Raw genomic sequence first — 23,136 nt, 5'->3', positions numbered from 1 at the left:
TGGGAGGGGGGGGGTCATGTGGATGCGCTTTTCGGGCCGGGAAAGGGGTGGGGGGTAAGGAATGGGCGAATGGGTGACGTCTTGAGAAATGATTCGCGGTCCTAATGTCAAAGTCCAAACTTGTTCATTTACTCAGAGGCGGCAGACGATTGACTGTAGTTCACAACAGAGAGAGTAAGATTTGCTACATTCAGTGCTAGTCAATATTTACTTTTATAAAGTCACTACTCAAAAGTAGATCTATATGTTGAAAATACAATGCCTCTAAATTGTTACACATAAATACAGAAAGTGCCTTTTTATAAAGTCTTTGACCTAATAATACATCTCTGTATTGTTCAATGTGTTCTATTTCATTTAGAGCATGCTGTTACAGACTCTGACCTAAGCTCTAAGCCAGCTGCCTTTTTTAGAGAAAAAATAGCCAGGGTACAAAAAAGGTATAAAAAAGAATTTTTGGGGAGTTTATAATGAAAAAAAATAAAAAATCTATGTATAGATATAAAAAGCATCGCTAGATTGTGTGCTGTCAAGTATTTTATTGTTGCTTTGCTATCGCGAACACTCTATCGGAATCTTGTTTGAAACCCCAATTCAAAATTCACTGTTTTAAAATAAGTCTCAAAAAATCTTAGTGTTTATGGTTGAGAATAGTTTCTCTTTCACAAAAACTTTGAATGGATTTACTTATCTTCTTATCTTATATGATACAGACGTTACTTCAAAAAAGAAGATGATTATGTCCTACGCGTCATGCATTTAGTCATGCATATTAACCAATGAGCTAATTTCTGCCACGTCACTGGTTTTCCTGGTTGGCTCAGGCAACCCATTCCATGCTCTAATAGTGCTAGGGAAGAAATAGCATTTGTACAAATTTGTCCTAGCATAGGGAACGACTAGTGTGCTTTTATCTTTGCGTCTTTCTGAGTATTTTATTAAATTTTGTTTTTGTATTTGAAGATTATGGTTCAGTGTTTTATGTATAATTGCTACTTTATTTTTAAGTCTTCTATCCTGATGTCTTACTAAATTTAGTGATTTTACTAAAGGTGTTACTCTAGTCAAATTTGAATATTCGTTTGTTATGAATTTTTAATATTAAAATGTAAAAAACAAAAAGGACCCAGTTATATTGCAAGGTTTGATAACAAAAGTTCGCTCTATGATGTTTTCTGTTTTATTTATTCATTTAGTGTCCAATGTCACAGCTTATTGCTTCTATGTATTCTAAACAAAGTTTTGATGTCTCAGTACAAACACCAACACATAAACGCACACACAAACACATACATAAACTAGTGTTCAACCCCCCCCCCCTATAAAAAACAATTAAAAGGAGCTGTGAGGGCAAGAGTATTGGTAGCGTCAAAAATGGGGGGGGGGGGGCGCTTTACAAAAATGTCTATCAGTTTCATCCATTTTTCTTGGTAACAGTTTGTTTTTCTTTCTCTCGATCCCAAAGACATGCACGGAACTTCTTCCTCTCGCCAACTTGGCCACCCATTTTCAAAACCGTTCCGTTCAGGTTTTTTTTAAATTTTATTTTAACCTCATTTATGGATTTAACTCTGAAGTTATGATGATGGTCTACCGGGGCCATGCCGCACGCGTGTTCATGCTGTTTTAGCTACGCCCCTTCCCCTTGCTTTATTTTTTGTTTAAATCTTCACGCTGGTTTGTCACACCTGTCCCTTGAAGTACTTTTTTATTTTATTTATCCCCATTTCAACCTCCGTTACTATACAATGACTAGAGCAAATTTGACGTGAATTTCACGAGGGGACACCAAAACGTGCTTAACGTCCAGTGTTAGGGCCGGGGGGGGGGGGGCCACATTATTGCAATGTAATGTTCCAAAAGTAGGCGTCCAAAGCAAACACTGACTTCTAAGGATCAAAAACCCGTTGTCCAAACTTAGAAACCTCCTTTGCTACAAATGAGACTTAAGCACAAAAACACATCGTCGTAGTTTGAAATACATTTCTAAATAAAAATAAACAATCCGACACGCTTGAGTACTACTGGTTCCTGACCCCTTTTTTAAGTGCATTTCCATGTTTTAAAAAACTACAAATTTATCAGTTTTTAGATTGTAAAAAAAAAATACTGCTTTTCTTTTTCAGCTGGAATTTCTTTTTCTATTTTATAAAAACTAAACATAAAATAAAGATACCATAAAATTTGTTCCAAAAAAAAAAAAAAAAAATAGGTTGCAGTTTACAACTACATTAGAATTGAATTGAATCTCTCCTCATCTGACGTTAACATCAGCTGCATCCAAGGTCGTGTCTCAATTCTTCGTAAATCAAATTCAAATTAAAAAATGGTTATAGTACACAGCTTACTTTAGCGGCCGTCTGCCCAGCCTCGAGATCTGACAAACTGATTCTCTTCCTGAAGTTCTTTGCCAGCATTGTGTGTCGCTTGTTGTCTGCGCTCTACCTCAGCGTACTTAAAACAGAGAGAGAGAGAGAGGGGGGGGGGAGAGAGAGAGAGAGAGAGGGAGAGAGAGAGAGAGAGAGATACGGAGAAGGAAATCGTACGAGATGTCACTAAAGATCAAATCTATGCTGTATTTAGACATCAAAATCTCAAGCCTAACTTATTCTGTGTTCGGGAATATTTTGTTCTCTCTCTTCTCCTTCATGGGGATGTGGATAAGTTGCTTCAGAACAGATAGACATCAATGATGTTAAAACACGCACTGGGGTTGATGGGAGGGGGGGGGGCAGGGGGAAGAGACAAGTTTAAAAAAAAAAAGCCGGAAGGAGATGGGGGAAGAAAGAAGTCACATTTTATACCCCTCCCCCCTCACCATTAAATTGGGCCGGGAGGGGGAGATATTAAATGTCTGTAAGATGCAGAAGGAGAGGCGACATAGTTGTTCGAACTAGAGAATGGAGGCTTTTTGGGAGAGAAAATAAAAGAGAGGTGGGGGGTCGAACCTTTGACAGTTTTGGGGTGAGTTGAAAGATGGTTTAGGTTTAGGTTATATCGGTTTGGGGAGATGGTTTAGGGAAAATCTGTTTTAACTATGCGTCATAGATACATTAGGTTGGTGGGTGGTCTACACTTTGAGAGACTATCTATCTATCTATCTATCTATCTATCTATCTATCTATCTATCTATCTATCTATCTATCTATCTATCTATCTATCTATCTATCTCTAGATTGTATTTAAGACACCAACAAAATTATCTGGCTAAATGAGACTCTTTCTCAAAATGTTTTCTTTTTCCTGTAACTAGAAACCTGACCTTGTGGAGCATCTCCAGAGAATGCTGACCATGTCCTTCAAAGCTGCATACTTTATTAAGAGTCCCCAACAAGATTCTGGCCCAAAACCCTCTTTTTTGTTTTTAAATGCTTTTAAAACCAATTACGGTGAAATCAACCCACTAATCCCCCCCTGCCCCCATTAACCCAACTGGTCCAGACAAGTGATATGATCATAGCGTATGGAGAAAGCTAAAAGCATGAAATTGCGCTAAACAAAAACAAATTGGTAAAAGTATTACTAATCGCATAGATGTATTGTCATTAGTCTAGATCTATTACAAATTTAATTACATGACTGATCCAAACTAATGGATACAACAACACTTAATATAAGTTGTTGTTTTTTTCAAATTATTTCTTTTAAATACTTTTCTAGTTTTGTATTATCGGCATGCAGGGTACTACATATATAATATAGACAATATTATATAGATACAATATACATCTTATATCGGAGTGTGTATTGTACCTGTTTTATATATATGCATATATATAGATACATGTATATATGCCTTACCTGTTCTCCATCAGTAAATTTATATAAATATTGATATATGATATATAAATATAGTATTTTATACAGTTTCCAAAATTTGCCTTTTAAACGCGTGCAGCTCGTCCACGTGTGACATTGTGTGGGTAAAGCGCATCCCAGAAGGTAACGCAGCACACGATGAAGGGAACTCTAACTTAAGTATCTCAATGAAACGTCTCTAACACTCTCTCAATGAGATAGTCATCTCTTCCCAGGAAGCCTGTTTCATTATAGGTTCCGTTAAAGCGAAAAAAAATATGAGAACTTAATTATGTCTGGTTATAAAAAAACAGGCTATTAAACCAACGAGGGGGAAATATAAATGGGGGAGGGTGAATGGAGGATATATGAAAAGTAGTTGAGTCGGAAGTTTTATGAGAAAATTAATATGTCATTGTTTGGACAATCCTTGGAAAAAGCCGTGAAAGAAGAATGCACTTTTAACTTTTTATTAGATATTGGATCGTATTTCTGACACGGCCATCCTTTCTCTGGGACTAGATACAAAAAGCCCTCCCCCGCCCCGAACCCAATTGATGTAATTAAAAATTAATCCTACACAATGGGAGGCAGCTCAAACTTTGATCCTTAACTCCTTGACTAGTGAGATGTGTATCTTTAGACACCGTTTAGCTTACCTTCTCAGACAATATTTAGTGGTACACTATTTTATCGTGGGATGTGGTACTTTTGACACGTGATCCTGTCAGAAATTTGTGGTTGGAATGACCTATATAAACACTACGAAAGACATTGACCTTTAATTATTGGTCAAACCCTTTCATATATATATTTTTTTTTTTTTTTGGATTGTGATGAATCAAAGTGTACATCTAATCCTTACCAAGTGCCCAACGTTGTTTGTTTGTTTTTTCAAATATTCGAGGTATTGATTATGTCATGTAAAAAAAAAAAAAAAGTAAAGTTGCCCGTTCAGACCTAACGATCTATAGGGCTGTTTCTATGGCTCACGGTTAACGAGGGTGTCATGTGGCCAGCACAACGACCAAATGCCATTACTTTTTTTCCCCAACTAGTTAGAGCTGGATGGATTCAGAGGCGCCCAAAAACCCCGAAATTAAAAATTACAGTCTTCACCAGGATTCGAAACCGGGACTTCCTCTTTACCGCTCAGCCACCGCGCCACCCAATTATGCCATGAGTTATCTTTAAATCGGGACATCGGAAATATGACATTAAAATTTAAAAAAATGTATTTACCTGACAAAACAAGAATAAAAAAAAGTTAACCAATTAATTAATTAAATATTGGTAATTAATTATTTTGCTTGTATCTCAAAAAAGGTTAGAAATTGTACTTGACCGATAAGATAGTATAAGTTGAAGTAGTCCACTTTGTACTTTGAAGAGAGAAAAGATGGAAACTAAAAGTAGATAACTATATAATCGTCTATTTTCATAAGCACTTCCCTGGCGAAGTGGTTAGTGTAATGGCTTGAGGAGGCCGTGTGATTGTCAAAAGAGTTGAAGCAATGCTCATCGAACTCTAGGCGTGTAAGCCTGCTTGAACAAACCGTTCTGTCTGGAAGAGGTCTAAGTCAATGTCTATGTAAAACATGTGCTATTTCCGATACATTCGGCACTCCAGGCGCATGGACTAGAATGCATGGCCGAAGGCCGAAAACACCGGGAACCCCCGCCATTTTTCCTATGTTGTACCAAGTTAACCGTACAGGACTCGCCATTAGTGTAACGATCCTTTGAAGAACGGCGCACGAACTATAGACAGGGACGTGGAAGCTCTTTTTCAACTCCGCACCGTGCAATGGGAAAGCTCGCGCATTCCCTTGGACACTCCCACAGGAGTTTTGTTTTGCTATTCATTTAGCCTAATCACTTCCTCTAGCGATCGTTTCCACCCGAGTGCCACCCGAGTGCCACGTTGAGGCAGGATAGCGAAGTCGAGGCTTGATGAGGCTGAGGAGTCTTTAGTGGGAATTCAAGTCGTTTATATATATATATATATATATATATATATATTTGTTAGGTATATATATATATATATATATATATATATATATATATATATATATATATATATATATATATATATATATATATATATACATAAATGTTGTGGGCTAATCTAATCTGACTTCGACTATGTATCAATTATTACTTAACATTAGTCACAGAACATTACAAGTTGAATATAGTTGATAACAACATTCAGTTCTATAAAATAATACTTTATTAACCACTGGGAAATCCGTCCAGTCTTCCTAAAACGTCGCTATATCTAATTAATATTCAACTGCTATTCAAACACAACCTACTTCTAACATAACGCCATGTTGGTCTCTCGTTCGCCTCAGTCTACTACGTCATTAGTCTGTCTTACTACGTCATTACTTTTACCGTCGCTAAAACTATACACAATATATTTGTCTGACAAAACTAACCTACTCTCTAAACTAGTACATTACAATATATATATATATATATATATATATATATATATATATATATATATATATATATATATATACATATGTCTTAAAAAGCGATCACCCAGATACCCTCTTCTTTCTTCCCCCATCTCTTTCCAACTGGTCCAGACAAGTGATAAGATCATAGCCTATTGAGAAAGCTAAAAGCAGGAAATCGCGCTAAACAAAAACAGTTGGTAAAAATATTATTAATCGCACACATTTATTGTTGTTCTTGTAGGTCTACTACATATTTAAATGCAGTGGCGTAACTAAGGGGGGGAGGGGGGGAGAAATTTAAAATCCCCCCGGGCCCCCCTAGGTGGGGGGCCCCCAAATGGGTGTCCGAAATTTATTTGTAAATACATAAATTAATATATTTGATTGACAAATAGTGTCAACGGGTGTCTTTTTTTTCAACATTTATGGATTAAAAATTTATCACAAAGACTAAACCTAGATCTAGGTCTATCAGTACGTTGACTTTGTTGACATTTTAAAAATATTTTTTCCCACAGAGATTAAAGTTTTTTTTAAAGTTAGTTTTACATTTTAAACTTTGTTGCCACGAATAAAACTGCATGATAAACAGCGAATTCCAGGTATCTTGTTACCTTTACTAATAATAGATCTAAATGGCGAGTATTTTATGGCTACACTAATTAACCTTGAAGCAAAATTTACAGAATCGAGTATAACAGATCCAAAAGTTATTCTTAATAATGCAAGAATAGTCCATTATTCGGGTTTGGCGTCTATAATTTCAGAATTAAACTTCACACTCGAGTTATTACCCCTCTATTCATCTTTCATCAATCCAATGGAAACTCTATTTTTATTTCCATCTAATCCTTTTGCTTTCGCACAAAACATAAACAACAAACAATAACGTAATATCATATAATATTAGCATATCCTTCCTTTTGAAGTTATTATCACATCCTTCCTTTTAAAGTTCTTAAGAGTGATATCTACCATTTGGGGGCCCTATGCAAAACTGATCGCGCGGGGCCTAGTCTGGGTAGGGATGAGCATAATGTCAATATTATTTTTTTTGAATTAGAAAATAGGCCTACTTTCGTCTTTGCAATAAATTTTTATCAAATGAAAGCTCGCAATGCCACTTTTTATTTATTGGCACCCCAAAATGTCAATTTCGTCTATTCTTAAGGAGATTTGAATAAATTAAAAAAAAGTTCAGGACTTTATCGTATATTTTGCCTTTTCATGAGATTTCCTGGAGGCCCTGGAAAATCAGGAGGTCACGAAAACCCTGTTATTTTATATACGTTATAATGGTTTAATTTAATAATGTACACTTAGAATTAGCGCGTCTCCTATGAAAGCGCGGGGCCCACTGAGACCGCATAGGCTGCAGTGGCCTAAGGCCGGCCCTGTCTAGTAGGAACTTCAACAATTCGTCCACTTCTGGTTGTCTTGACTGGCACAACAAGTTCTCTAGACGTTGGTCTATAACTGTCTGTTTCGTTTGTTCCAACAGTTTGCAGTTCATTGTCTCCATCGGTATCATAGTACCCAGAGATGTCTTCATCGAAACTCTTATTCAAAAAGCGTTGATTTCTTCTGTATGTTTTTCCGTTTGTCTTTATGATGTAAGATCTGGGTGCTGAATGTTTTTTATGACAACTTCTTTCTGCCATGTTTGACCTAGACTGTCCTAGACGAACTCTCCGACAGAATAATCTTTAGGTAGTCTTGCTTTTGCATAGTATTTCACTTTGCTTTTCATCTGTCGTTCGTTGAGTAATGTCTCTGCATTTTCAACTACCGATGGTTTCAATAGTTTGGGATCAGTTCGAATGATTCCCTGAGTCTTCTACTCGTCAGCAGTTGTGATTGTGAATACGGCAGTCCACTTATCGGAGTATTTCTATACTCGAGCATAACGAGATATGGATCTTTCCCACTTTTGTATGCTCTGAATCCTTTTGCTTGCGCACAAAACATAAACAACCAACAATGACGTAGTACCATATAATATTAGGACAGAATCTTCTTCATGCAGTGGAAAATTAAGACTTTTTTGCCTATCTTGAATTCTGGTCAAAGCTCTTGCTCCCAATTAATATAGTTCGGAAGAAACTACAAAAGTCTGGACTGCATATATGGAAAGCTGCTAAAGAAATTAGTACCCTTTCATGCTTTCTGCAAAATGATGAGAAACTGACAAAAACCCAATCCCTCAAAAAAGCAAAAGAAGGTAGTGAATACTATGGATTCCCTGTAGTCCCTGTGGGAAGCGTGGTCGAGAGGCTAAGTGCGCTTGAACTTGGCTTGTCTTGGCTACCTAGAAGGGGACTCGAGATTCGACACCCGACTCGGGCAGAGTTGCGTTTACTAAAGGCAGAACGGAAAACCAACTCCTAGATTGGACCAAAGCGCTCTGAGCATGCTATAAGCATGAAAGTAACGCTATATACAAGCTATAGAAAAAAGAAAAGACTTGAGGGGAAGTTGAGTTCTAATGTAGGACTGTCAATAGAACTGCAATTCAAACGTGTTGCGACAGAAGTGCTGGACAGATTTCATATGGAGATGAAGGGCAGATTCCAAAGGCTGGAAAGAAAATTGATACCTTTGGGTTTCTTCTTGAACCAAGACACCTGTTAGATGAAGACCCGCTTATGACAAACTGTGCTACTTTTCCTGTTTGTATGATGTCATTGATGCACGAGCACTTTTCATCAACAAACCAGTAATACAATCACCAATAGACATATTGAGGAAACAGGCTTCATATGGTAATTACGTGTGCTCAAACTTTGCAACCTCCTCCGAATACTGCTAACTCAGGCCACTTCCATTACGTCATGTGAGAGATCATTCTCAAAGCTCAAGTTCATCAAAAGCTATCTCAGGAGCACAATGACACAAGAAAGGCTTATCATGGCTTTAATGTCAGTGAAGTCACAAATACTAGAAAGTATCGATGTAGTTGATGTTATAGATGTCTTTGCTGCACAGAATGCACGACGTGAAGCGATATCAATTGAGATTTGTCACTTGTGCATTATTTAACTAATAAACAAAGCTTTTATTCATTAAAATAGTCTTGATTACTTTTTGTTAAGTTTACTGATATACTGAACCAATTTGATTTGGGGCTTATATATTTTTGCGTACATTATTCCATGTCATATGTCGAATGTCAAAATGCAAGGGGCCCCCAAAGAGGTCAATCCCCCCGGGCCCCCAAATCCCTAGTTACGCCCCTGTTTAAATGCATGACTGATCCAAACTAATGGATACAACTACACTTAATAAGAAGACAGAACACTAACATGCAGCTCATACCAAACATCAAGACAAACAACTAAAATCATCTACATGTACCAAGGTGGAAATTTAATTAAAAAAAAAATACACAGTATGTCCCCTTCTTTTTATTTTTTCTATTTTGTATTCTGTACTGCTGATCGCTCAAGTAAGATGTAGCATATTTAGTAGATTCGCTTGCAAATACGGCCTCTGGAGATATGCATAAGAATGTGTGGGCAAATAAAGTACTAGCCAACAAAAATATCTATCCTTAAAGTACATGACTGCAACAAATGACATTTAATGGTTCTTGACTTATTATAGAATCTGAGACTTCATTATACTCCAGGATCTAACAGGCGGACAATTAATGTTACATTTAATAAAAATATGCCTTAAAATTCAGGGACAGATGTTGTTGTTTTTTAAATGTAGCATCCAACTGAATGTCATGTTAACATGCGTTTAACGTGTGTTTAACATGTGTTTAACATATGACTGAAGAGAGGTGGCGCTTGAAAGGTAGTTAAGCTTAGCTATTCTGAACTATAGTTAATTTGTCGTTTTCTCTCCACAACCATACGCCACGCAATTATAGGTACTTATCTGGTAGCTCCATTGTCACACTATGTCTCTACTATCGGCTCCTAATCCCTCTGTCAATAACAACCCGCTGTGTGGTCTGCCAATAGCAGTCGCCTGCCACCCACAACTTTAGTCATTCAATTAGTGAATACTGGTCTCTGGGACTTGACAGCATTTGCTAGATTTTTTAATGTCATCTTTTCGGGGGAACTACTGGCAAATAGTTGGTAAAACATTGATAAAACTACTAGCTAATCGCGTGACGGACAACCCAAATCTTAGCTCAATGAATAAGATGTTTCGTACTGTATAGAGATAGTCACAAATTAGTTCAAATTCCAGATAGTGTCAAATCTCTTTGTGTGTTCAAGAAAATAGTTCTGCGTATTGAAATTTGAATGGACATCAAGTAAAATAGGAAACAGTAAACATATAGACATTGGACGGCTATGTGAAACGTCTCTCTCTCTCTTTCTCTCTCTCCGTGTTCAATCAATGTCTCTACATCTTTCTCCTTTTCTATCGCTTTCCCTATATATATATATATATATATATGTGTGTGTGTGTGTGTGTTTATTTCTCTCATTCTCTCTCTGCCTCTCTTTCTATCGCTTTCTTCTCTTCTCTGTCAGTGTTGAACTAGATTATTCATCTTGTATTTAACACCATTTCTTGTCGCCCCATTCCCGTTCCAGGTTTGAGACTGTCTAAAGCGATGTTCAAGACTTGATACACTGGGACAGGTTGTCGTGTTCAATTACACCGACTGGCATTGATACAAGACACCATCGACAGAAGTGCACATCAGAAATGTGCACACGGTCAATTACACAGCCAGCTGAACGTAACGGACGGGTCTGCACGAAGGTAATAGATCTACATGGCACCGTAGACAATACGACCATAGATACGAGGCGCTCTTGGTACAGTGTTCCCCACAAAGGACAAACAATTACAAAAAGCCATTCTAGTGCATCCTTTTTTCTTTTCGTGGTGGCTTCATGGACCAGAGCCTCGAGATGTGAAGTGTAAATCTTCGTTACGGCTTCCTGTCTTGCATGCAAGGTTCCTGGGGAACTGTTTAGCAGTTTTTAGACACAGGTGAAGAACAAATATTTAAGAAAGGGATTCATTCAAGATTGACAGTTTTTCTAAGCAGTCAATAAACTGTCCCATTTGTTCAAAGCATTGAAGTACCGATGTTGCAAGGCGTCCGGGGGCCTCAAGATCTCCAAATAGTGTACACATTGGCCTAAGAACAGTCACCAGAAAGCAACTCAAGGAGCGTAGATAAAGTACACTACGTTAATGAACGTAGAGAAAGAAAGAAATATTTATGTAGGTTTTTTTAAATATCTATTTTTGGCGCCCACTAGACTTCTGCGCCTGGTGCGGCTGCCTCATCCCCCCCCCCTTTTTTTTTCTCAGTAGGCCACTGATTAAGAGTAAAAAATCGAGTAGGTCACTTTACACCTAGAACATTAAGTAGGTCAAGTTCTTTATTTGTTGATGTAATATGGAGGTAAACATTCTGTACACAGATTCTCCAGGTCATATTGGTGACCTAGACTGCATTATCGCTCAAAGTCTCTCAAAGGATAGAAATATTTCCGTTAGTACCAGGACATGAACTCTTCTTTACGTGATGTAAGCTCGCTACTGAAAACAAAAAGTCAAGGTATCAAAGTCAAAACTACAATTTTAATGAACTTCTGGACCTCGAGGTATTTTTGTGTGTGCTCCATAATGTCATCTACACTCTCTCATGTTGCATTCATGTCATCGTTTGTGGCAGCTAACTGGAAGAGCAACAAATAATGTTTTCGGCCTCTTACGCCCCCATCTCCTTTGTGAGACTGTTGAGAAACGCGTTAGTGCCCCACCGTGTCCTCCTTGTCGTAGGTGCCGCCCTGAACCCTACATATTGTTGGCGAGATTCCCCCGTAGTGCGCGGCCTCAGGTCCCTTAAATAATGGCAGCGACCTGGAAGAGTGAAATTCTCTCTACGCATAACGGTATGACCCGACCCGGTATTAATCTTATGTTGAGAAGTCTTCAGACAGGATTAGAGAGAAACAGCTACCGGCCTACGTCCGCTACGAGAAATCTTTCTCCTCGGTCATGGAGATGCAGTGCGCTCTGAAGACCTTATGAATCTTTTTTTTTAAGTTAGACAATATCTAAGAATCTCTCGATTGATAGAAATATAAAAACAAGTCGGATTACAAGTGAGGATCTGAACAAATGTTTGGCTGAGAGTTTAACTTTCAAACAACACGTTGAGATTTTAGTTTATCCTTCACAGTCGAAGATGAGCACATTTCTCATTTTCTATGAACTCGAGGAGGACTATGGAGTCCAATCTCAAGGAGGACTATGGAGTCCAATCTCAAGGAGGATTATGGAGTCCAATCTCAAAGAGGACTATGGAATCCAAACTCGAGGAGGACTATGGAGTCCAATCTCGAGGAGGACTATGGAGTCCAATCCTCGCTGGAAAAAGCCGGCTACATACATGAATGGGTAAGTTGGGTCTGCTGCAGATACGCTTGCTTCTTTTCTTTGAGATTACAGAGAGGAAAAAAATAGACATCCAGGTGGGGTCGGAGAAAGATAGGCGCAGACAAAGAAACAGGGAATTACAAAGAAGAGAAACATGAAAAGAGAGACAGGGAAATCGAGAAATCTGAGTTAAAAATGAAAGAGGTAGACATAAATACACAAATACAGGGAACAAGTGAGAATGAAATATAGAAAAGGAATACGGGGGTGGGGGGTAGGGGGTAGAGATTCTGTCTAAATGGCTTCCTTTGAAGTGAGATTTCCATTTCAAATCAAGATGTGACTTATTTTTATCCACACTAATTACGTGTTGTTTTTATCAAAGCTAAACTCTGTTCATCTCTCCACAGCTCAGCATTAGGACTTGTCCATTGAAAGTGTTTGATTTGGGTTTATGTGACTGCGTCCTATGTTCTCCTTCAATGCCTTCCCTTACAACTTCAACCAACCATGTCATCTCTATCACTTTCTATTTAGTCTAGGCCTACATCAACTTTCACTTTTTGGGGGATACACATTTCAGGTCCAAGTAAGTAGTGCATCGGAGGTAACAGAAGATTGTGTAGTACATCGGGGGTAACAGAAGATTGTGTAGTACATCGGGGGTAACAGAAGATTGTGTAGTGCATCGGGGGTAACAGAAGATTGTGTAGTGCATCGAGGGTAACAAAAGATTGTGTAGTACATCGGGGGTAACAGAAGATTGTGTAGTGCATCGGGGGTAACAAAAGATTGTGTAGTGCATCGAGGGTAACAAAAGATTGTGTAGTACATCGGGGGTAAAAGAAGATTGTGTGGTGCATCGGGGGTAACAGAAGATTGTGCAGTACATCGGGGGTAACAGAAGATTGTGTAGTGCATCGGGGGTAACAGAAGATTGTGTAGTACATCGGGGGTAACAGAAGATTGTGCAGTACATCGGGGGTAACAGAAGATTGTGTAGTACATCGGGGGTAAAAGAAGATTGTGTGTTGCATCGGGGGTAACAGAAGATTGTGTAGTACATTGGGGGTTACAGAAGATTGTGTAGTACATCGGGGGTAACAGAAGATTGTGCAGTACATCGGGGGTAACAGACGATTGTGTAGTACATCGGGGGTAACAGAAGATTGTGTAGTGCATCGGGGGTAACAGAAAGAAGATTGTGTAGTGCATCGGGGGTAACAGAAGATTGTGTGGTGCATCGGGGTAACAGAAGATTGTGTGGTGCATCGAGGGTAACAGAAAGAAGATTGTGTAGTGCATCAGGGGTAACAGAAGATTGTGTGGTGCATCGGGGTAACAGAAGATTGTGTGGTGCATCGAGGGTAACAGAAAGAAGATTGTGTAGTGCATCGGGGGTAACAGAAAGAAGATTGTGTAGTGCATCGGGGTAACAGAAAGAAGATTGTGTAGTGCATCGGGGGTAACAGAAAGAAGATTGTGTGGTGCATCGGGGGTAACAGAAAGAAGATTGTGTGGTGCATCGGGGGTAACAGAAAGAAGATTGTGTAGTGCATCGGAGGTAACAGAAAGAGGATTGTGTAGTGCATCGGGGGTAACAGAAGATTGTGTAGTGCATCGGAGGTAACAGAAAGAAGATTGTGTAGTGCATCGGAGGTAACAGAAGATTGTGTAGTGCATCGGAGGTAACAGAAAGAAGATTGTGTAGTGCATCGGGGGTAACAGAAGATTGTGTGGTGCATCCGGGGTAACAGAAGATTGTGTAGTGCATCGGGGGTAACAGAAGATTGCGTAGTGCATCGGGGGTAACAGAAAGAAGATTGTGTAGTGCATCGGGGGTAACAGAAAGAAGATTGTGTAGTGCATCGGGGGTAACAGAAGATTGTGCGGTGCATAGGAGGTAACAAGATCGCCTGGAGCATTGGAAGTAACAGAAGATTGTGTGGATTCGTCAATGATTGTGCACAAGGAGAGCAGTGATGACTAGTTATTACAAAGAAATGTTATCGCACTACAAACATGTCTGCCAGGTTGGGGGATAAACTCTAGTTGCAGTGATCTCTGCTGCCCTGTAGGTGGTTTGGACTAGTAGGTATGGATGTTTCTTCCATTGATGTTACTGCCATTGATATTTCTTTCATTAATGTTACTTTCTAGAGAACATCTGAATTGACAATTCAATTTTTCATGGTGGTTTGTCTCTTCAGTCTATTCGTCAGGCAACCATGCTACTCAACCACTCCACTACCACAGAGACTTTTATGAGTGGATTTTTTCATATTAATCTTGCAATCTCAAGATTTCAAAAAGATAATCCATTTCCTCAACCTCTAACTTAATTTATCCCTTCATTCACACGCTTTAATTAGCTGTGGATAAACTGTCTTCATCTTAACGTTACTAATAACATTATTGCCCTTAATGTAACAGGAGCATAACAGTTACTTAATCAATAATTTTATATTAAAATAGCTTTGAAACCATTTATTAAACTTGACAAACGCAAACAAAAGAACAAATAACCAAAACGCTACAAAACACAAACAAGGAAGTGCGTGATAAACACAAATATATATTAATTTAAAATAAATACTTTATTTAAAGATAAATTATCAAAACAAGGGCAGGCAACCGAGCCAAGAATTCATTGCTGATAATTCCTTAGTTATGTCGCAGTGTTCACTGAACTATAGCGAACATACTCCTTTTAAAACATAGAATTGTTAAGTGTTATAGAGACATAGCGATTTTGTTTTCAATACCACACGGAACAATCTTCAATTTAATTGGGACATTTTATTCTAATTTGTATAGTCTACCTTATGTTACACGGTGCTCCGTTTCAATATCTAAGGATATTTGGATATTTAGAATACATATATGAACACAATAACAATATGAATGAGATTTTTGTTTCACTCTTTTATACAGTTAATATGATAATTTTTTATGCCTATAATTTGTTTGTAAAATGCTTGTTTGCAAACAGTTTTACATGTTTCGGATGTTCCTTCAGAGTTGAAGATAGTTTACTTCCTAGTCCAAACCTCCCGCAGGATGACGGGGGATGGGAGCGGGCAGGGTTTTGAACCCGGACCATCGATAATCCAAACTACAGCCCAACGCGCAAACCGCACGACCAGGCAGCCATCCACGAGCCTAGTAGACCTACTTATACTGAGTATTTATTTAAAAAAAAAAGTAAATTGCATTAATTCAGAATAAGAAATATTTTTGGGTATGTGTGTGTGTGTATGTGTGACTCATGTCCCTACGGGCTTGTAACTTAAATAGAAGTGTTTCATTTTGGAATTCTTTTTTTTTTTTTTTCGCTTAAAACTCTCAATCACTTTAAATAACTTTGTATAGTTTCTTGTTCTCAGAGGAAATTCGTAAACATAAAACAAACTTCTTTTTAAAAAAAAAGTCTAAATAATTTCCTAAAGAATAAACGTTAAAAATGGAAAAAGACATTTGACTGACCTCTCGTTTGATAGCTTCTTGCAGCAGACCTTTCAGCTCACCCAGGCTGGCATTTATCCGGGCTCTTCTTCTCTTCTCCATGATTGGCTTGGAACTCTGGCAAGATGGATAAACAAATATGATTGTCATTAATGTTTATGTTTTACGATTTGTCTACCTCTTCCTTCACTCCTACCCTCACACACTCCTTTCGACCCTCACTTATTATAATAGTTCCTCATTTACTCCCTCCCTACCCTTTTCACTCACTCTCCCCCTCACTTACCCATTCATTGTATGTACTATATTTAGAATTAACATAGAAACGCAATAAGGAAATGTTTAGTTGTTTTGTTTTTACATATGTGAATGTTGTTTTTTTTTTTTTTGTTTTGTTTTTTTCTGAATGTTTGGGTTTGTTTTTTTTGTTTTTTGTTACATATGTGAATGTTTGGTTGTTACTGTACTAACCGTACTAATCTGGAGAAAAGATAGCAAACAAGTTGAACTAGTCTTAAGATGTACAAAACAAAAGGTTTTATTTGGAGCTTCCTTTGTGTTTCGCTGGTGCATTGTGAGCTAGACTCTCTTTGTCTACAGCACTACAAATCTCAACACACACACACGCGCATACATAAACCTACACACTCAGATCTACGGACGGTGACAGACTGCCATGTCACGGACTCGTGTCATACGCCCAGCAGACGACAGAGTAGTGACCACGATGACCGGTCCATTTATTTCCCAGATGGCGTAACTTGGCACACACACACCACACAGGGCGGGAATTAATCAGACCTGCCAAGAAGCAAGAGAGTTTCCCCCCCCCCCACATACATATGTGGGGTGTCCATGCGACTAGGTGTTCTCTCAACACGGTCACGCCAAGATGGTCGACGACTCGCTTAGTCCAGATAGAGGAACAGCGATCATTTCCCAATTAGCCATTGATGGCAGTCGTTGTGTGATGGATGGCTTTGCATGTACCCTCCTTTACACCAGGCTTCTCTGTAGGTCATTGTATGTAACCTCCCTTAAACCACGCTTTTCGTGTAGGTCTTTCTTCTTAGTCACTACTACATTTGCTAATGTCGCTTTCCATTGTTTCGAGATACCTAGTAGAAAAGTTATAGTGTACACCAATATGGCCGGGATTTCAAAGTCAAATCTTGGGAAACATATAAACCCCCCAAATTTACAAATTCGCTCGTAAGTGTAAACTAGTAAATCCAATGGTTTATCGGTTTCCCGTCGGGGTCTGAACTCTAACACTAGTCCGTAGACAACCCGCGTCACAAACTCGACTTTTGACTCGGAAGCGATAAGATTAATTCAGCAGACGACCGCAGATTGTCGGGAGGGGTAATGGATTTTGAAAAGAACTTCTCTGTTAGTTTGTTCCATTCAAAGTCTGAAGGCCAAACTTTGGACTCCGTTGAAATTTATGAAACAAAAACTTTCTCACAATCATCGAGGTGGAGGTAACTGCTTTGTGAAAGGGTCTGTGTACTTGAGTTTGGTCCTTGTTACTCCCCTTGTAAACTAAATGAAAAGAAATATAATTCGCCCCACTGTTTGTGTCTTTAATGGTTACGTTCAAATGGATGTTTCTTTTAGAAACTCAATAGAATGTTTCTCTTTTATATAGAATACAGACTTTTGTTGACAGTTTTGAAAGCTACTGATATTTCGGTTAGGAGACTTTTTTTTTTGTACTTGACTATGCCAGGTTAAACTGTGGCTCTATATGGTTTTATTGTCAATTTGTTCTTGCTTTGTACACATAAAAAACTGTAACATATTTATTAGCACATAAAATAAAGTTTTTCACTCACGATGCTGTGGAAGCCTTATTGCAAATAGCAACAATAACAATATAAGCCAATAACAACAATAACAATATATGCAAATTCACAGTATTTTATATCTGGTTTGAGCTCATGCCACAAGTCTTCAGCGATCAATCGAAATGAAGACTAGATGTATTTCAGCGTTAATTAGAATAAACGTAGGACGTTAAACAGACGTCATTAAACAGACGTCATTAAACAGACGTCATTAAACAGACGTCATTAAACAGACGTCATTAAACAGGCGTATTTCACGTCAGAGGTTAACTGCATTCAACCAATCACTTCCACTTTTCCACCATTCTGTTAACTCTATTTCACTTTAAATCGACTGCCGCTACTAGACTGTTAGAAATGCCATCCATATGCTGTTGTCTAGCATATATTGTCATAGGTGTCACAACCTTTTTTTCTTAGGTGGGATCAAGTCTTCTTCCAGTCTTTCTTACACTTCGCCTAATTATTATTCACCCAAATCTTTTTGTTTCCTCTCTCACACCTTTAAAGTATTCTATTTCTCTGTATCGATTACCATTAACAAGCGTTATCATTCAGAAGCGTTACCATCGACAAGCGTTACCATTAACAACCATTACCAAACAAGCGTTACCATTGACAAGCGTTACCATTAACAAGCGTTACCATTAACAAGCGTTACTATTCAGAAGCCTTACCATTCAGAAGCCTTACCATTCAGAAGCGTTACCATTGACAAGCGTTACCATTTATAAGCGTTACCATTGACAAGCGTTACCATTGACAAGCGTTACCAGTGACAAGCGGAAAGAGGAAGGAAATCTTGATGGTGAAAAGGAAAACTTTCACATGTTCCTGAATATTTCGAAACTATTTTTGTCATTTTTACATGAACTTTACACAGACAAAAGTAGAAAGAAGTTAGCAGTTGACACTTTGATTGACCTCATTATAGATAGGTCTATCATTCACGTGTACAGAGGTGGGGGAGGGAAGGTGCGTGGAAGCTGAAGTGATGTCACGTAGATAAGAAAAGAGATCTCCTTAGGTGTAACATTCTTTGAAGCACATGGGGAGGGGGGGGGAGAGCGACGATACAGTGAATGTAGTACATGTAATGAAATACAGTACGGTGAATGTAGTACAGTAAATGAAGTACAGTGAATGAAGTACATTGTAAGTAAAGAATGGTGAATGGAGTACTGTATATTAAGTACACTAAATGAAGTATAGTAAATGAAATACAGTAAATAAAGTCTATGAATGAAGAACAGTATATAATATGAAGTACAAAGAATGATCAATGATGTAAAATAAATGAAGTACACTGAATGTAGTACTGGCAATGAAGTACTGGGAATCAATCTTAGTGAGTTGAGTACAGTCGATATAGGATGTTACAAACTTATAACTCTCTCTCTCTCTCTCTCACACACAATATAATATATAATATACATATATATATATATATATATATATATATATATATATATATATTCTCTGAAAGACATTACTGTTTTATGAGGGGGTTGTGGGTCAAAGAGGGAGGGAGGGAAGAGAGAGAGAGAGAGAGAGATTGTAAAACAATAAGTACAAAGGTAGCGAGGCAAACTTGATCTAAGGACAGTGTGTTACGACACACACACACGAGCTAGCCTGGTTATGTCAATCGAGGCTTCAGCTAACCATGTCTTCCTCTCCCGCAACTATTTCAAAGACATTGTCGATGTTGCATGTAGTCTGTTAGCCAAGATATTCAGATACAAAATGACTAGTTCTTGACTTGAGCTTATGGAAATAACTGATTTCTTATGAAGAACATGGGGACAAAGGAAGAGATGTAGAATAGAACATGTGAATGTCCTGATTGTTCATATGAAAACATTTGAGAATATTTGAGCCAATCATAAATAGCCTAGATCTGTTTCCGAGTATTGCGTGCTCCAGTAGAAAGTGTGATTATATTTTACTAGGAACTCATGGTTTTAATGTACGGGCACGACATGGCCTCAAATTGATCCGATGTGCCAAAAAAAAAAAAAATACAAATACAAATGAATCTTATCTTATTTGTTTCACTTGTCTGTACTGAGATCTTGTCATACTGCTCCGCTGCTATTCGTTTTGGATTCATTAGAAAGAAACAAAATGCGTTGGAAGCATTTCTTATAGCCAACACTGCAGCACTCTCACCCTTCCAAAAGTAAACCAGGACTGAGACATTGTAGTTGTCACTACCTCATAGACTTGAAGCTCGCTCAAGCACAACAGAAACAAGATTGCTATTTACTTCATTCGTATTTAAATTCCCATGCAATCTGGCATGCCAATAAAAATCTACAGATTCTATACTGCCCGGGAAACGATCAAACTTTTGTTCAAATCTTCTCACTCCACTGTAAAAGGTCAGCGCCGAGCAGACGACAGCCTAGTTAGTTGACATTCTGGTGACACTGTTCACTATTACCGTGGCGCAATTACATGTCATTTAGTCGTCCCTGTGGGACATTTTTATGGGTTCTCACTCTAGGTAACTGACAGCACGCACGCAAACAAGCGCTCTTTTATTTCGCGTCACACACCGACGTCAAAACTCACATAACCCCTACACTCGCTCTAAGAAAGGTGGCCAGATAAAAAATAGTTTCATTAAATGCAAATATCTAAATTTACCGTTGCTATCAGAGAAATTGGAATATTGGGTTGCTGTGTTCTAGTTGTTACGTAATTGGGTTCAGTCATTGTATCTTATAGTTTGGTTGTTGTCTCCTGACATTTAATCTTATTGTTTGGTTGTTGGGTTCTTGCATCATAACTTATTGTTTTGTTGTATTCTAACATCTTATCTTTTTGTTTCGCTGTTATGTACGGACATTTTTTCATACCTCTATGTTTATTTATTATTATTCAAATGATATTAAAATAACGGTAAAACTTCCCATTGAAGGCCTTTTGAAGAATGTTACGCAAGTGAGCTTTTAATCACTCTCCTATCAGGATTAGGATTCACGAGAGTGAAATTAAATTCCCTTATCATTATCCGTTAAGGAATTCATTTTTTTTTAATAATGTCTATATGGTATATCTGTGTTTAGATTTTGCTATTGCTAGTTAGTAAAGAACTCTCTAAAACTCGTTTGAATGTAGATTTAGATTTAGATCAAATTCATAACAGTAAGTTTACTTTTCTGTTTGTATTCTTCATCAATTTCTATCAACTTATCAAGACGTTCTGGGTGAATTCAATTGATTAAATCAACTGTTACATTATCTCATTATTTGTAGTTTGTTTTCTATCCTCTAGAATCGGAGGTTAAATAGACGAAGAGGTTAAATAGACGAAGAGATTGATAGACATTTATACAGAAGACAGAACGATGAAAAAAAAAAGTGTTTTTTAAGTTGTTGTTTTTCATGTTTCTTTTTAGTAGAACTTACATCTACGAGCTCACATCTAGCAATATATCCTCATCACCGTCCACCTACGACACCTCGTGGATAAAACTTAAAGGGTAATGTCAATAGATACAGAGTATGGCAAACCAACGATACCAAATGTTATCTTTATAGAACTTAGAATACTGTTTTTAATTTGATATAAACGTGAACAAGCAGTTGAAAAAAAAAAAAGGCTTCACTTCGCATGACCAAAGTGAACGGTTGCGTGCTACAACTTCATTCTCTTGGTTGGAGCAAAGCCATGAGCCCATATTAGCTGGGAATTCACACATTACTTACAAGATCTTGGGCCGTAGATCTCTTGAGCTGAGGAAAAATTACCTCAAGTTTTAAATTCCCCCCTGAAACAATGACAATCTCTCTGTTTCAGGTACCAATTACTTCTAGTCCTCTCAGCCCTCCGCCCCACCTCGGCAAAACACGACTGTTTGACAATCCAATCAAACAACAATTCGAGCAGGATCAAACGGTTCAAAGGTCGACGGGGAACAAAAGCGCCACCTGGCAACGGAAGAACAACAGAATGTCTAACAAGGTTCTCACAGGGTCAATTTTCTTCCCCAATAGATTGGGAGGTGGGGGTGGAGGGGTGATCAATCAATTATTAAAACATCACTTGACGGATATGTAACTCAATGACCTTATATTGCACAAGTCCTCATTTAAGACCATGCGATCTATAGGGCAGATGATACAATGTTAAAGGTATTTATTCTTCAACACATGAGCACTAACAGAAGCGTATAGTTTGAGAAGCCTTGCACCCCTTAACAGGAAATTCACGAAATTGGAATGCCTCTTGCATGTGTGTGCGTGTGTGCGTGCGCACGCGTGGTGTGGGGGAAAAAAAAGAAAGGGGGGGGGGCAATTCTATCTGTTTGATCAGTGGGCTAGAGACCAAAGGGCCTTAATGTCAACAGTTCAGGACGGGGGTCTTAATTAACAAAAGCGTCGTCCTCCTCCCCCAAACTGTATTCCACCACTCTTTCCTCTGCCCCAGTTACGTGTTCTCCATAGACTAGGATAAACTTACCCCCCCCCCCCCCCTGTTTTTTTTAGTGACAATCAAGTCTGGCTTGACTTAAGGTTAGGGTTGACATTGTTGTATTAGAAGGGGGGGGGATTAGGAGTGGTGCAATCACTGTTATTATAAATTGGAGGGGGGGGGGAACCTCAAGTAGGAAGTCACTATGATGTCACTTTGTTACAACCTAAACACCCACGCTGATTCCATGTTGAATTATCAATTAGCTTTAGCGTGGAAATGAATGTGAAGCCGCCGTGCAGAAACTTGCTAGACGTCAAGAAAGGAATTAGAAATCAACTTACCGCTAAATCACGTAAAACTTAAAGAGTTTGGCACTGCTAGGACCCACACTGCTAGGACTGCTAGGACCCACACTGCTAAGACTGCCAGGACCCACACTGCTAGGACCCACACTGCTAGGACTCACAGCCACACTCGTCATGGAGTCTTTTTTTTCTTATGTTATTTCTTTTAGTTGTATACTAAAAAATTCTTAAAAAAATAGTGTTTCTCATATTGTTTCAGACGTATTTAGTAAAGAGTCATTTTTTAACAACCAACTTCTCACTTCAAAACAGTCAAATTGTTCTCGCTGTGCCATCGATCTGTTGACGTCTTAGGTGTGGACTAAACAGTCACGCTACACAAAGGTTTGCCTAATATATGGATCATCTTTCGATGAGTTAGACCATTGCATGCTCTAAATGTCCATCGATTTTGT

General features: G+C 38.3%; 1 protein-coding gene across 1 annotated transcript in view; it reads right to left on the bottom strand.

Annotated features, from left to right (window-relative positions):
• The window catches only part of LOC106059552 (uncharacterized), a 74,715-nt gene that overhangs the window by 9,352 nt on the left and 42,227 nt on the right, over positions 1 to 23,136 (bottom strand). Inside the window, exon 3 of the mRNA XM_056009176.1 lies at positions 16,122 to 16,217. Coding sequence (XP_055865151.1) covers positions 16,122 to 16,217 — 96 coding nt within the window. The remainder of the gene's footprint in view (positions 1 to 16,121; positions 16,218 to 23,136) is intronic.

This window comes from Biomphalaria glabrata, chromosome 13 (assembly GCF_947242115.1).
Source record: "Biomphalaria glabrata chromosome 13, xgBioGlab47.1, whole genome shotgun sequence".
NCBI lineage: Eukaryota > Metazoa > Mollusca > Gastropoda > Planorbidae > Biomphalaria > Biomphalaria glabrata.
Note: the sequence above shows the minus strand (reverse complement) of the source record. Positions and strands in the feature narration are given on the sequence as shown.